We start from the raw sequence: 14,390 nt of genomic DNA on the forward strand, positions 1-14,390 counted from the left end.
GTCGATACATCGAAGAGCAGTAGTCTACTATACAAAAAATTAATATAGTTTCACTACTTTCTTTGTAAATATTAGGTACTGGCTCGCAGTTTATGAATTCTAAATACAATGGAAGCTTCAAAAGTGCTGCAACGAAAGATTAAAAGATCTACAAAATTGTACCTTGTTTGCACATTCGGCGTCTCTGATAATGGCGAACCCAATAAACATCGGATCAGCCACTCTAACTAAGATATTGTCCACTCCGTATATATTGATATGTTCAATGCCCCGTTTTTCCATGTCATCCAAAATGTGACAGTCGTTCATTGCACGGTACAGGCCTCCGTTGCCATCTGAAATCACATCACTTCAGCTATTCCCCATCTCTTTGGTGACAGCATACATAAAACTGTCAGAAATATGTGATATTTAACAATGATAACGAATTTGAGCGTTGGAGTGTAATGTAGAATGGGCAATGATAAAAAACCATAACAGAGTTTCCACTTGTATTTCCATCCCGGTATAAATTCTCTGCAACAAAGTTTTATGCCAACCTGGACTTCTGGCTAGTTTACATTTTGACTCCAGAAGTATCTTTCCCTCGAAGTCAATGCACGGTATCATGTTCTGCTCAAAGAACACCACATTATTCTTGTCCAGTCCAAAGTAGTCTTTGCTCTCGAAAAACTCCTGTGTCGCTTCCTTTGTATGCTCTGATGTCATAATGTACCAAGGTACTACAGACCTGGGAGATGTATGACCGGCATGCGAGTCTGCTAATTGCTGAATTTTGAGAATTCTCTCAGCTTGGATTTGATACAGCGTTTTTCCAGAAGGCAACCCGACGTTATACATTCCCTGAAAAAGTTGACAATTAGCAATCCGATGCAAATATTTCACATCACATAATGGGGGAGACCATTCATCGCATTGTACTTTACCAGTTCATCTAAAGAAAAGTACGTGCGCCCGAGGGCTGTATATAATACACACCCAGTGGTAAAAATACAACTTTTCAGTCCTATCATTGACCGCCGCTTTTAGTGGAGCTAGACAATCAAGATTTCCCATTGTACAAGATTTTTCAGAGGGGATTGGCGATACAGTGGGGAAACTTTTTGACACTCCAAACTTACTTTGGGATAGGTGACCCCAAGTCTGGTGCCCTGCCCACCTGCCAGCAACAGAACACAGACCTTATTGGCTGCTATAACCGACAGTCCCTTATCCCTATACTCGGAGGCATTGGCATCATGCACAGACCCAGTTATATCTTTCTCAACAGGCGATAGACGACACGCTTCCGTTGTGCTGTACTTCTAAACAAACAAAGTGTGGAAACACTTGCGTAGAAAATCAAATTCTTTCAAGGGAATTGAAATTGCTTGAAAAAGATTAGTTGCATGCAAAGATTAGTTTGGTTTCCCTGGTTGTTAACTGGTAACTTCATTTTTCATTAAATTGACAAATAGTCTTCGAAATTTTTTCTTTTGTTCCATTTGAAAGTTGCATTTGCAAAACGTTTGCAAAAGAAAAGCTCCTCAAGGGAAAGCGAGAAAAAGGATAGCGGAAGAAGTTATAAGGGAAACATTTAAAGAACGATGCTGGGTGCCAGCAACCATGCATATTAATTCGGATCCATTCTGTGCCATAGCCACCCCCTTCCCCCACGCTCCTCTCACGCATGCTTTTATCCCTCACGCACACGTGCTAATTTGACATTTATTAACGAGCTGTATATAATTTACAATTTGGGGCGATAAAAGGCTTCTGAGGGGGGTGTCGAAAATTGATCCAGTAATTCTACACGAGAGAGAAGATTTAGAAAGTGAGCTAGTTGAGATAGAAAGAATCCAAATACAAACTCAACCAAAAGAGTAGAACATGCCACACTGCTTCTCACCTTACTATTGGTATCTTCTTTCGAAACCTGTCAATGGCGACAACATTGTCATTAAAAAAGGCTAAAAAAGATAGTAGTACACAAAAAATTGAAGAATATGTAGTTGATGTAATATCCTAACCGAGTTCTTTGAAGAAACTGAAAATTTTGAAAACGCAAAAATTGAAAAGATTATGTCCAGTTCAACACTCCTGAATCTTTATCAAGCTATTTCTCTTAAGCAAAAGTGCTACACAGTCACACATAGGTTCAAGATCTTAATGCTCGGTAAAATGTATTTAAAAAGCATGAAATCACAAGTACAACTTACCGCATCAAAGAACTGATTGACATCATCAAAATCAACTGTAGAGATATCAGCTAGCAGTTTCTGTTGGTCCTGCTCATTCAGCTCATCGTAGAACTGCATTAGATGCGATTGTTCATACCTGGTCAATTTGTCCCTTAGCTCCGACTCCGTGCATGTTGGCTTCATTGATTGTTCACACTGTCCATTACTGAGAGCATGGTCGCCGTTAATTTCCATCATAAACCTTGAAATTTTGAGACACTATTTTTAACAGTAAAATGAAAACCACTTCAAGCCCTCTTGCCAAACTGATGAAGAAAGTTAAAAAATGGCTCTATCGTAATAATCGCAAGAAGCGAACATAGCTGGACCATTGCCAGAAAATAGCTGCAATAGCTTCGTACACCAGCAGTCTCAAAAAGAAACTGCAAAAATACAACCGCAGAGTTCAAACAGTAATTGCTGGCTTGATATCGTTTTAAATGATACAGAGAAAATTGTATAACTTATGCTGTTTCCAGTAGCTGCCCTCAATTACTGTTCAATGAGAGTGACCTATTCTCAGTTAAGCTGAGTATATACATAAGTCATCAATACAATTTGATCTAGCCTGACTTTCTATTGTTGTCATTTTCGACCAAAAAAAATCTGCCAGACATAATAAAAAAATGAGATTTCAGAGCCTTTACACAGAGCCGACATTTTTCGCAATAAAACCTTTTTGTTTTTGATGGAGATTTTTAAATTTCCCTTAAAAATTCTGATTTCGCTACCATTCTTCAATTTTAAGCAAGTCGAAATCATGCAAGAAGCACTATGAGCTGTTTTTTGAGGAATTAGATTACGCATAATACAACAAAAAATTTCTAACCTAACTTTATTCTGGGCGTATTCTGTACTTTCAGCTTCGTATATTGATTGCTTCAGACTTATTTCAGAGCTACAAAACCCCGGGTCATTTTTTCTTGACGCCTATAATAATAGACCGATAATTTGTGCTGACAGTAAAATGGATTAGTAAACTTTGCCAAAAATAATTAGAACTTTGAAAAACGTAGGAGAAAACTTGCAACATTTATATACAAAGGAATCATCAATTGCGTTTTAAAAAATGTTTCTCAGAACAAGCAGCCATGAGTCAGTCAATTACTGGTCTCAAAGCGGCTCTTTTAATTTAAAAAAAGTTTCTACTAATAGCCAGTGACTGTCTTTTTAAAAAGTGTGGCTCGTAAAGAGAAAATACGCTGAGAAAATTGTGACATCTGAGTTACTATTTAAAAGCAGCTTCTGTGCCAAACTAATAAAAAAAATGCAAAAAAGTAGCGTTAAAAAGGGCCAGGGAAAGCTTCCTGACTCAACGGGCAACTAACAGGATGTGTTCGTCCTTGTTACAGGTTTCTCTTTCTCTATTTTCAAAGCCCAGATTCCTCAATTTGAGATTAAAACAAATCTAAAATCATATGCATTGTCATTAAAATTGCAAAGTAAAATAGCTATGCGCAAAAATTTGATGTTCAAAAAGAGTAAAGAAAAGCTACAAAAAGCTAAAAAGCTAAAAGCTAAACAAACAAAGATCAGATTTAGAGAGTTGAAAAAGAAAATTTTGTTTTCGTATTTTTCTGAAAACTATTTTTTACTGGCCTTCGTGAAACGAAACTCCCATAGTTAAATAGATCCAGCAACTGTGAGTCAAAAAAAAACATTTATCCCACTGGATGCATGGTCTGCCGAAGATATTACAGAACAATAGAAAATTTTCCACTTCACTAAAATATTGACCACTATTAAATACTCTATTAAAAACATTCAATACTCTTACAGTATTACCAGTACTCAAAACAAACTGCTCATCAAATTCAACCTAACAAGGAGAGAAAATGCATTATGCGCAATTTTATTTTCAAGAAAATCGAACAATGATAAAGTTAAAGAACAAAAAAATTACTCAAGTGACCACAAATTTTGTTGTTCGGATGTCGAATACCCCTTAAGAGACTTTTTGCAAACTGAAAGTAAAATAAACCCTGGAATATCCAAAAGACAATGTCTTTTATTCAGCATAAATTTGGGCAGAAATAAAGAATTTTGCTACGCATCAGAATAATTTTTTCTTTATTTTTTTCTTCAGTAATTTAATTCTTGAGTAATTTAAATTTAAAGAAGACTTCTATACAGCTTCCGTTGACTGGAATTCTTTATCTACATGCGAAAAATTGAAACCCTAAATTTGAAAAATGTCATTTGAAGTATCGGCAACAGATAAAGTGTTTGAAAAAAGACTTTTGGTACTGTCTTTTTCTCAAAAAAATTTGTTTCCTATAGTAGTAGTCTCAAACTCCCCATATGCGGTCAGTTCAAGGGGATTTTAGACAATTCTTGAGTTCAGAATAAATTCTTGAATTAACTTTGCGATAAGCGTTTCAGGCTTAGCTCAAACTCTCCCAGAAAATTGAAAAAAAAACTTCCTTTTCTTTTTAACAAATTTGGGCCGTCTTCATTTCAATTATTTATAATTAAATCACATACTGTTTCCATTGTATCAAAAAACCAAACTTTAGCGTTGAACAACTCTTTGTTTATTGATTCATTGGGATATAATTTTGAGATACTGAACTTTAGCGACCAATTAATTATTTTGGTTACCATATTGAGTAGAGGTTTCTATCTATCTTGGCTATCTCAGGAAATTATTCAATCACAAAAAGTATTTTAGGTACTATTAGATAGAGAAAGAACCCGAGAAACAAAATGGTTGCTTTTTCAGAGGCAAAAATATTCTTGTCCTTTGAATTCGTGGCGTTTATAAAAATTTTCACTTTGTTTATTTAATGAGTGTAAAATCGAAGACAGTTATTAACAATAAAATTTGAAAATAAAACTACAAAGTCTACCCTCAACCCTATTGACCTGTCCATCTCTCCATTTTGTTTTCGAAATTTTCTGATTTTCAAAAAGCACTCCCGTCTAAACCTGCTAAAATTTCATTCTTTGAAAATCAAGAGTTGCCTCTAATTGCTTTAAAATGATATTTCTTTTTCTACGTTGCGTAAAAAAGTAAGAATTTGACAAACCAGCCGACACAATATTCCCTCGTTTTGGAACAATACGCAACAATTAGCTCAGTTCCACTTGAACGTTAACTTCCGAAAAACCATACGATGAGCTAAAATTTGTTTTTGTCGACTTCGTCAACATGTGCTTTCAAAACAAAAGCCATTGCAATTAATTAAAATCCAACAGATTTGCAATGCTTTTTGGAAAAAAACTCGAAATAAATCTATAAATAGCAGCTTGAAGCATCGGTTTTCTCAAAAATTTGGATGTTAATTTTCAACCCCGATCCCCGTTACAAGTTCAGTGCTTAATAATAGAAAAATCCAGAATATTCCCGAAAAATAGCCCATTGGCGGCTTTTAATAAGCACAGCAATATAACAACTTCACCCAACAATATGTCTAAGTCCACAGTCTAGATATTGTACTTGCCTAGGGTTACCAAGTATTGATGCGAAAGCGTTCCATCTTCATTGTACTCTTCTTAGAATGATCCTCGAAGAGGACGGCAAAGTCATCAGAGTACCATTAGGGCTGTGGTGAGGCTTGCCCGAAGAGGGGGTGTGACTGACTCAAACTTTTCAGATTAAGAAACACTATAAAATTGTCACCTCAAAACTATTTTGGTGATTTGCATATTCAGACTAGTAAAGACTAAGGCTCTAAGAGAGCTGCTCAGCCAATTAATGCCCTCTGGGCATTATCTGTTTATCCCGTTGTTGAGGGCTATAAGTCAAAAGGGTCAAACAAATAATGGCTCAAGCAAAAAATTGAATAAAAAAGCCCACATGACTAATATATAGTGAACGACGAAAGAAAGTAGCAACCGCTGGTTTTACAAAGTCAATAGTAAATATTCAACTCTTGAGGCAATATAACTCGAACTTAAAATAAAATTTCTCTATGAATTAGTATAAAATTGATTCCGATGCCCTACACTATTCCTCTCACCTACCTGTGAAATTCAAATGAAACGCAACGTTCACTCACAATAATTCCTACTGAAAAAATGATGAGCACCATCTAATTTTCTGTAAAAATTTTTTTTCAGCACAGTTTCACTTGAACGTTAACTTCCGAAAAGCCATACTTCCAACAGATTTGTATTGCTTTTGGAAAATAAAAACTCGGAAATAAATCTATAAAAAGCAGCTTGAAGCATCGGTTTTCTCAAAAATTTGAATGTTAATTTTCAACCCCGAGCCCCGTTACAAGTTCAGTGCTTAATAATAGAAAAGGCCAGAATATTCCCGAAAAATAGCCCCAATTGATTCCCACGACCTCCACTGAGATTGAAAGAAGTGAGCATGCAATTGGCGGTACTAATGTTTACGGGAGAAACGAAACACAAACGTAGTTTCCCTTCCGTGCAGTTTCCATTGAAAGTTGTTAGCTATGCGCACTCCTGTCTCTAAATAGTGGCAAACTTATAGAAGCAAGGATAGGTAATGGGCTTCAACAATCATTTTTTGGTTTAGTCCGCTTCTATTTTGAAATTGTTATCGTTTCAATATTCACAACCTACACATTGACACTGCTTGCAAAAATCCACGATAAGCTAACGACGTTAACTACTTACTAAAGCTGGACAAAGAAATAGTTAGAGAACTACTTTTTCTTGTACAATTGATTAGTTTACTGGGCAGAGTTGGGAAGAGGCGAAGCCGAGTTGAAACGCAGCCTAACACTAACAATAACGCATCAAAAAAATTCCCTTATTAATTTGGATTTTCCCGGGATGCAAGCGCCTACAAAAAGCCGTACATTGCCTTACAATAGAGGTGAGGTTAGTCATTTATGCTCAAAAAACCTATCAACCGAGTGACCTAAAATCGTATATAGAAAACAGTAACAAATGACGTCATGCAAACAAATTCAGCTGCAGGGTGGTAGAAGTCACCCAAACAAGTCGCACTTTGACGTAATGGACAGTGGTCAAAAGGTCTTAACACAAAAAAGACGACGAATTAAAAAACCGCGATCAGACCAATAATAGGCACCATTGGCGGCTTTTAATAAGCACAGCAATTTAACCACTTCACCAAACAATATGACCACAGTATAGATATTGTACTTGCCTAGGGTTACCAAGTATTGATGCGAAAGCGTTCCATCTTCATTGTACTCTTCTTAGAATGCTCCTCGTAGAGGACGGCAAAGTCATCAGTACCATTAGGGCTGTGGGGAGGCTTGCCCGAGGGGGAGGGGGGTGACTGACTCAAACTTTTCAGATTAAGAAACACCATGAAAATGTCTCCTCAAAACTATTTTGGTGATTCGCATAGTAAAGACTAAGGCTCTAAGAGAGCTGCTCAGCCAATTAATGCACTCTGGGCATTATCTGTTTGTCCCGTTGTTGAGGGCGATGAGTCAAAAGGGTCAAACGAATAATCGGTCAACCGAAAAATTGCATAAAAAAGACCACATGACTACTATATACTGTGCGGCAAAAGTAAGTAAGCAACCGCTGGTTTTACAAAGTAAATATTCAACTTTTGAGGCAATAACTCGAACTTGAAATAAAATTTCTCTAAGAAATTGTATACAATTGATCCCGATCCCCTACACTATTCCTCTCACCTACCTATAAATTCAAATGAAACGCAACGTTCACTCACCATAAATCCCACTGAGAAATTGATGAGCTCCATCTAATTTTCACATTAAAAAAGTTGTCAAGATCACATTTTAGTTATATTTTTTCTCTATTATTTAACACAAGTGCAAACTTAGCAAAAGTTGAACGAAACTGAAAACACATCACATCTTGTGACAACCTTCTTGTTACCATGATACTTGGATGGAACTCATCAACTTTACTTTGGAATTTATGGTGAGTGAACGTTGCGTTTCATCTGAATTTCATAGGTAGGCGAGAAGACTAGCGTAAGGGATCAATGGTGTTTTCGAAATTCAATTTTAAGTTGGAGTAATATTGCTTCAAAAATTGACTTTTTCTTTCTTAAAACCAGGGGGCGCTAACTTTTGCCGTTCAGTATAATTGCTAAAAAGTCTGTTTGGGAGCAATTAAGATCGATAAGAATTAGGTCACGCCATGAAAATGGATTTACACCATTATACAAGGTGCAAACATTGTTGAAAATTGACATCCTCCAAATCTGAAGAGTGCACCTTTAGTGCCAAAGACAATTTGGACATTCGCAAGAAAAACTGAAATTGATTCAAGAAACCATATGGCATCCGAAAATTTGACAGTTGAAAAAACTACATTATAAATTAGTAAATTGCTATATAGGCAAATGTGTGTTAGTTTATCTAAGCATGGGGAAAATAAAAGAGTGCTGTAAATTGACAGGAGGCTTTTCTTTCTGGGTCATAACTTCTTTCTCCTCATATCCAATCAGCTCCCAGGTATCCGTGGCTGTGTTCCTAGTATGAACAATTGTTGTGTTTACTTGCGCATCCGTCAGTTGAACTAGATCGGTGGCTACTTCAGCATCTTCGGTTTCGAGAGGTTCCCCCACACATGCGTCCGAACATCCTACCTCAACCTACAAGATCAGTACCATTGCATATTTTATGGTCAATTTTTGCGTGGTAATGATCGACTTTGGAAAATCTAAGTGTACTTGTCTGTCAAAATGGATGCAAATTAAGACTAAACTATGGAAATCTACGTTTTTTTAATATCCAAAAATGTGAATCAGGGCACGTTTGCCAGTAACAAATAAATCCAGAAGTTCTTAAAATGAAGAGCTAGAAGTGCTCCATCATTATCGGAAGCGTAACCCATGATTGCAACTTTCAAGATATTACTATTACACACACCATTTTCTAAAATTACCACCCCTCGTTTACGTACATCAAGAGAAATAGTTGGTAAAATTCTCATCACCAGTAAAATTCTCAAGAGGCTAGCCCACTCCACTTACCATAATGCCAGTTTCAACTTTGCTGTCTTCGTATTCCTGTTTCAACCTCTCAGCCTCTTCCCCCTTCAGTCGATCATCTTCCTCTTTCTGTTCTCGCTCCTTGTTAACATGGTACAACTTGCTCCTCAAATCTTCGTTTTCATCCACCTAGAAAAAACACGTGTTTGAACATGCCAAATCGTTTTAGAAACGATTGACAAACGCCTAGCAATTTATTTTAAACTATTTTGTCTGGGAATATTTTGTCTTTAGTCTGTAACTTTTCGTGATGTTTTGTATTAGCTTTCTCACTTACCAGGATTAATAGAAGTTTAGAGGAGACCATTTACTATTACTGTTACCGTCTATTACTGGTAACTGGTTTTGCTGAAAGTTCGTGCTCAAAGTTTTAGACGGAGATTCTGTGCGACTCATCAGTCCAAAATTGCTTTTTGATAACAATACTGTTTCAAGTTGAAAATTGTTCTCCACGGGAAGGAACAAGTAATTTATGTACCTAGAGAAGCGAAAGATTCCGTATCTGCAATTCGAAAAACAACTAACTAATTCGCGATTCCTAGCCAGAACGCCCTTCATTTCATCTCTGGCCTTTTCGAACTGGTTGACCAGTGCAGCTCTTTCGTCCTCTACCTTCTTCCTGTTGGCCTCTTCGCGTTTTAATCGATCTGCATCTTGCACAGTGGCCACTGTCTTCTAAAATATGCTCACATTAAGTCAACTAAATAGATCACAACAAACGCTGACAAAAAGAATTCCTTTTCGTTTGTAGCTCAAAATGTTTTTTTTAAAAACCGTAGCGCAGTTTTGGCAATAATCTTAGGGATTAAAACATTAAATTGAGTGCAACATCAGGATGAAAAAATAAAATCAAAGATAGAATACTCAGATCAAAGTGTGCTTTTCTTAAGGTAATGTTAATGCAATGATTGAACTGATGTTTTGTATCTTTCCAATACTGTTTTTTTCATCGCTAAAAGTTTTACACAATTTAATTTACACTTTCTAAATAACTATTCCAGAACTCAGAAACTTGCTAAATAATCTGTAATTATCCGCAAATGACCATATTTACTAAATTGCGATATACAAGAGAAAACAAGAATATAGAGAAAACAAATCGATGAAAGACAGGAAAATCCAAAAAATCGAAATCTGTTTAAATTCTAAATACATTCTCTACACGTTGCGACGTGTAAATTATTGTTCTCAAGACAACTTTTGATACATTTTCTGCACAATCAGTCACCTCCAACACCACAAAAAAACTTAATAGCAAAATCCAGAGCGGTAAAAAGCAAAAACCTGTAACAGATATTTATATATTTCATTTTTTGTGCCAGTAAAAATCATCTCACTTGTGTCCCCTCCTATCAATTAGTATACTTTTAGAACTAGAGGTACCAAACATAAACCGACTAACGTCGGAAAAATTGCTTTCGAATGATGAGCGGGGCGCGATTTTTTCTTTATGAGTCCAAAAACATCAGACGAGTTTGAACCCCGACCTCCTTAACCTGGCCGATTCCTTCTTCTCGACAGAGGCATTAACCACTCGGATATAAGGGCCCTGTCATCACATCTCTGATCGGTTTAGTTTGAACAACAAACTTTATTCCGGAGTAAAAGCAATTGACAAGTGCGTGAAAAAGTCACTTGAATAGTCAAAAATTTTTCTAGAAGAAAAGCGCAAAAACGGTCAAGCGAAAAATCTGCATAAAAAGACACACACGTTTACAAAAATTGCCTTTCATTCGAGAGCAATTAATCAAATCAGAAAACGAAAGAATCAGAAAATATCTGAAAATGTGTTTAAGTCTAATTAAGGCTTAAATTATCAAACATACCCGGCAGATTGCCGGAAAATAGCCGCCGTTGATTCCAATAAGCATGATTGGGATTGAACGAATAGAATATATTGAAAAAAAAAAGATTTTTGTACAAAAATATTTTTTAAGTCCGATTTATTTTGATGACATTTCGTAGTTGAACATACTTCTGTTTCTTAGAGAGAGGCTACAGGGGCTACTATCAACACCAATAAGCATTAGAGGTGGTAACTAAGACTTATAGGAACGACGTTCAAATAGCGGGCATCTAAAATTGGGCTTTATGGGTTTATCCCGTTTCTATTTCTGACTTCAATTTTTTATACCGACTCTGTTCATTTTGAATTGCTTTGCTTAGCAACTGATGTTCAAATTCACTTTTAGCAGAATGAGAGAAGAGAGAAACTAGCCTAGAGAAGTCAAAAAGATTTCACGCAAAATGTCGAAAAAGCGGCAAAATGGTAAAGCGAAAAAAAGTTTGACGAAGTAAAAAAAAAATACGAGCGCAATAATAGCCGGCTGAGAAGATGAGGGCGGCTATTAATAACGGTACAAAAGGAAACAAAACTTTTCAGAAAAGCTACTTTTGCTGAAGTACTGAGAAAGAAAACTACAAAACTTAGTTGAAAAGCGTTTCCTCCGCTTCAATTTTTTATCAGCTAAATATTTTCTTGCTCTTTTCTCCTTCGTTTCAATCCAATTTCACACATCAATGACGTTCAAAAAATATAGCCTTAGAGTTATTCAATATACTTGGCCTCTGATGAAGTTCAATTGAAGTACATTCTTATATAAGATTTAATGCAGGCACATCTGAGTTTATTCAGTGAGTCATGCATGCTCAAAAAATTTCAAACGATTAATCTGAATACTTATACAGAAAGAGACAAATGATGTCATCAAAAAGTTTCAGAGTCGAAGAAGTCACTGAAAAAGTCGCTATTTCTTTTCGAGCAATCAAAGGGTAACAAAAAGCTAGAAGACAACGAGTTAAAAAGCATAGCCGAAAGACTTCCGGAAACAAACCAGAGACAACTCAGTGGATCACTCCATAAACTTCCGCGAAAACTATCCAATTGCATCATCTGCACCGTCTCACATGAAAACAGAAGACAAAAAAACAGAAGTTGCAACTTCTCGTTTCATCCACGAAACAAAGTTGCAAAATCACAAAAAGAGAGAAGCAAAGTTGAAAAGAAGCAAATCTTGAAATCGAAAAGAAGCAAAACAGAGAAGTCATCAAACCATTGCCTCCGAAAAAATACATAACACAAATTCCAAGAAATATCCCTGTTCAATGTGTCGGAAAAAAGTAGATTAAAATAATGGCCGACCTGTAGTATTAAAAAGGTTGCTATTTGTTTTTGGTTGCTTTCTCAATCTGCTTTCTCTATCTCAAATAAGCTAGAATACAGAAGCTAGAAAGATGTCGCAACCGAAGTATTAAATAAGCTAGAAATACAAAGAGACAAAAAAATGTAAACATAGCTGGCAGATTGCCAGAAAATAGCCGCAATAGATTCGTAGATCGGCAGTCTAAAAAAAACAGTAAAAAAGACAGACCAAAAAAAATCGTATTTTCATTGAAGGCTGATCTGTTATATTTTGATTAAAAATCTGTATAAGTTATTGCTGCCTCTATTAGCTGATCTCAAACAACCTTCATTTAGAGTGACACACACCCATTTGACCTTATCTCTTTGAATTAAAGTAAATAAAAGTCAATTCCAAAGTGAGGAAGTCATTTTTGTGAGTGAGGTAAGTCAAGTGTGACCAAAAGTTTAATCACGCGCATGAACAAAAAACTCGCTCCACTAAGAGCGAAAAATGACGTCACACATGCAATTCAGTTGAAATTGCATGAACGAATGAACAAAAAGTGGCTGTGACGTCATATGGTCGTAACAAAAATCATGACGACGAAATAAAAAAACCAAGAGAAGGCCAATAATAGCCCCAGCTATCGCTGTGCGGCTATTAAACAATATATTTCAATTCCACACAATTGCACAAAGTAACATCCAAAGATTAAACTTGACAAAATTTTACAAAGCCTCACATCCTGTACGGATATATCCACACGAAATCCATAAAGGATATAAGCATAGCCATAATATAACAATATTTTATAGGTTAAAACAATTGCAGGAAAGCAATGTTCCGGAAGACAACATCGCAAAGTCTGTTAAATTATAAAAAATAAAGTGAAAAATAAAAAAAATAAACAATGACAGGCTGAAATTGGGTACTAGTTTACCACAATCTCGGAAACTAAAAATGGCAAAAATTTACCGAAAATGCATAGCATGTTTAAAATGGCAAAATTGCTTTCAAACACAAGCTTACTTATGAATATTTGTGAGAAAATCACATTGGTCGAAAAATTTTAAACAAATTGTTTAAACAAATTTGAAAGTTTAAACAAATTACCGCTTCGATTACGCCGCACGTGGACAAAGGACAAAAGATTTTTCACACCTACTTTTTGCACACTCTCAGAACAATGCATGAACAAAAACCACAATTTTTCTCCCTCTCCTCTCTGTTTTGAAATTCTGTTCAACAGGTTGACCCAAAAATCTGTTTTCACATGTGGCATTGGCGTGCTGTTCCCAGAGCACAAAAATTGGTTAACTTCAAATATGTACATCTTTTTCACTTTTTTTTACAAACCTTTGCATGCATTGCTAATCCCTTTATATTATTCATTAAACTTTGCTCTTGAAAGTCAGGAATTTTGAAGCAGTTAAACCATAGGTGTTCAAATTTCAGATTAAGGCAAGCACATTCGAACCGAGTCAAATCAGTGACTTTTCGACCTAATTCTTACTTTTGCTGCAACTTTCCTCAACTCCTTCTCTTTAATCAGTCCAGCAACAAGCACCAGTTTGGTCTCCAATTCGGAAATCCTCAAATTCAGATCACGATTCTCGTTCATCGCCTTTTCAGCCTCACCAGCAAGAACTTTGTTCATTTTTTCGTAATATTCCACAGTGTCATATGACAATCTCTGACTTTGTCTGTACGTCTCCGCGACATTACGTCTCGTTTTCCCACTAGCAATAGATGAGGTTTCGGAGGCATCGTCCGAGGATACTACTTCAATTTGTGGTTTTTTGGCTGTTTTTGTCAGATCTGGAAGAGCTTTTGGGTCTTTAACTGGTGCTGATTTCACCTTTTTACGAAATGTCTGTTCTGTTGGTTTTCCATCGACGGCTGGAAACGATATGAGGTCTGGTTTGGTAACTTGCTTGACTCCAGCTTTGTTCCCATTTAAACTGTCCTCAAAAATTACACGCTGTTTTTTAGACATGTTTATACATTGAGTCTTAGCTAAGTCGTTATTTGCGTGTATAAAGCAACGAATTACCAAGCTGTAACTTTGAAACAGCCAACATTGGCTTTATACACTGTACAACAATCGATCTACAACATTTTTTT

General features: G+C 36.1%; 3 protein-coding genes across 6 annotated transcripts in view; all 3 read right to left on the reverse strand.

Annotated features, from left to right (window-relative positions):
* LOC142336027 (sperm-associated antigen 1-like) overlaps positions 1 to 14,390 on the reverse strand; it is a 286,466-nt gene that overhangs the window by 196,636 nt on the left and 75,440 nt on the right. The gene's annotated exons all lie outside the window — the stretch shown is intronic.
* Positions 1 to 14,390, reverse strand: part of LOC142336029 (UDP-N-acetylhexosamine pyrophosphorylase-like) — a 102,940-nt gene that overhangs the window by 13,116 nt on the left and 75,434 nt on the right. For 3 of the 4 annotated variants that reach the window (XM_075384509.1, XM_075384506.1, XM_075384507.1), the window contains 5 exons: positions 2,199 to 2,421; positions 1,889 to 1,915; positions 1,122 to 1,304; positions 540 to 843; positions 163 to 335 (listed from right to left, as the gene is read on the reverse strand). In XM_075384509.1, coding sequence (XP_075240624.1) covers positions 163 to 335; positions 540 to 843; positions 1,122 to 1,304; positions 1,889 to 1,915; positions 2,199 to 2,417 — 906 coding nt within the window. In that variant the 5' untranslated portion in view covers positions 2,418 to 2,421. Of the gene's footprint in view, positions 1 to 162; positions 336 to 539; positions 844 to 1,121; positions 1,305 to 1,888; positions 1,916 to 2,198; positions 2,422 to 14,390 lie in introns of those variants that run through there. The other variant, XM_075384508.1, reaches the window with a different exon arrangement.
* LOC142336025 (uncharacterized) lies at positions 8,457 to 14,383 on the reverse strand. Its single transcript, XM_075384502.1, has 4 exons — positions 13,780 to 14,383; positions 9,667 to 9,816; positions 9,124 to 9,270; positions 8,457 to 8,742 (listed from the first exon to the last, which is right to left on the reverse strand). The coding sequence occupies exons 1-4, from the start codon at positions 14,260 to 14,262 to the stop codon at positions 8,503 to 8,505; spliced, it is 1,020 nt and encodes a 339-aa protein (XP_075240617.1). The 5' UTR covers positions 14,263 to 14,383; the 3' UTR covers positions 8,457 to 8,502.

This window comes from Convolutriloba macropyga, chromosome 3 (genome assembly GCF_964194025.1).
Source record: "Convolutriloba macropyga chromosome 3, txConMacr16.3, whole genome shotgun sequence".
NCBI classification, from domain to species: domain Eukaryota; kingdom Metazoa; phylum Xenacoelomorpha; order Acoela; family Convolutidae; genus Convolutriloba; species Convolutriloba macropyga.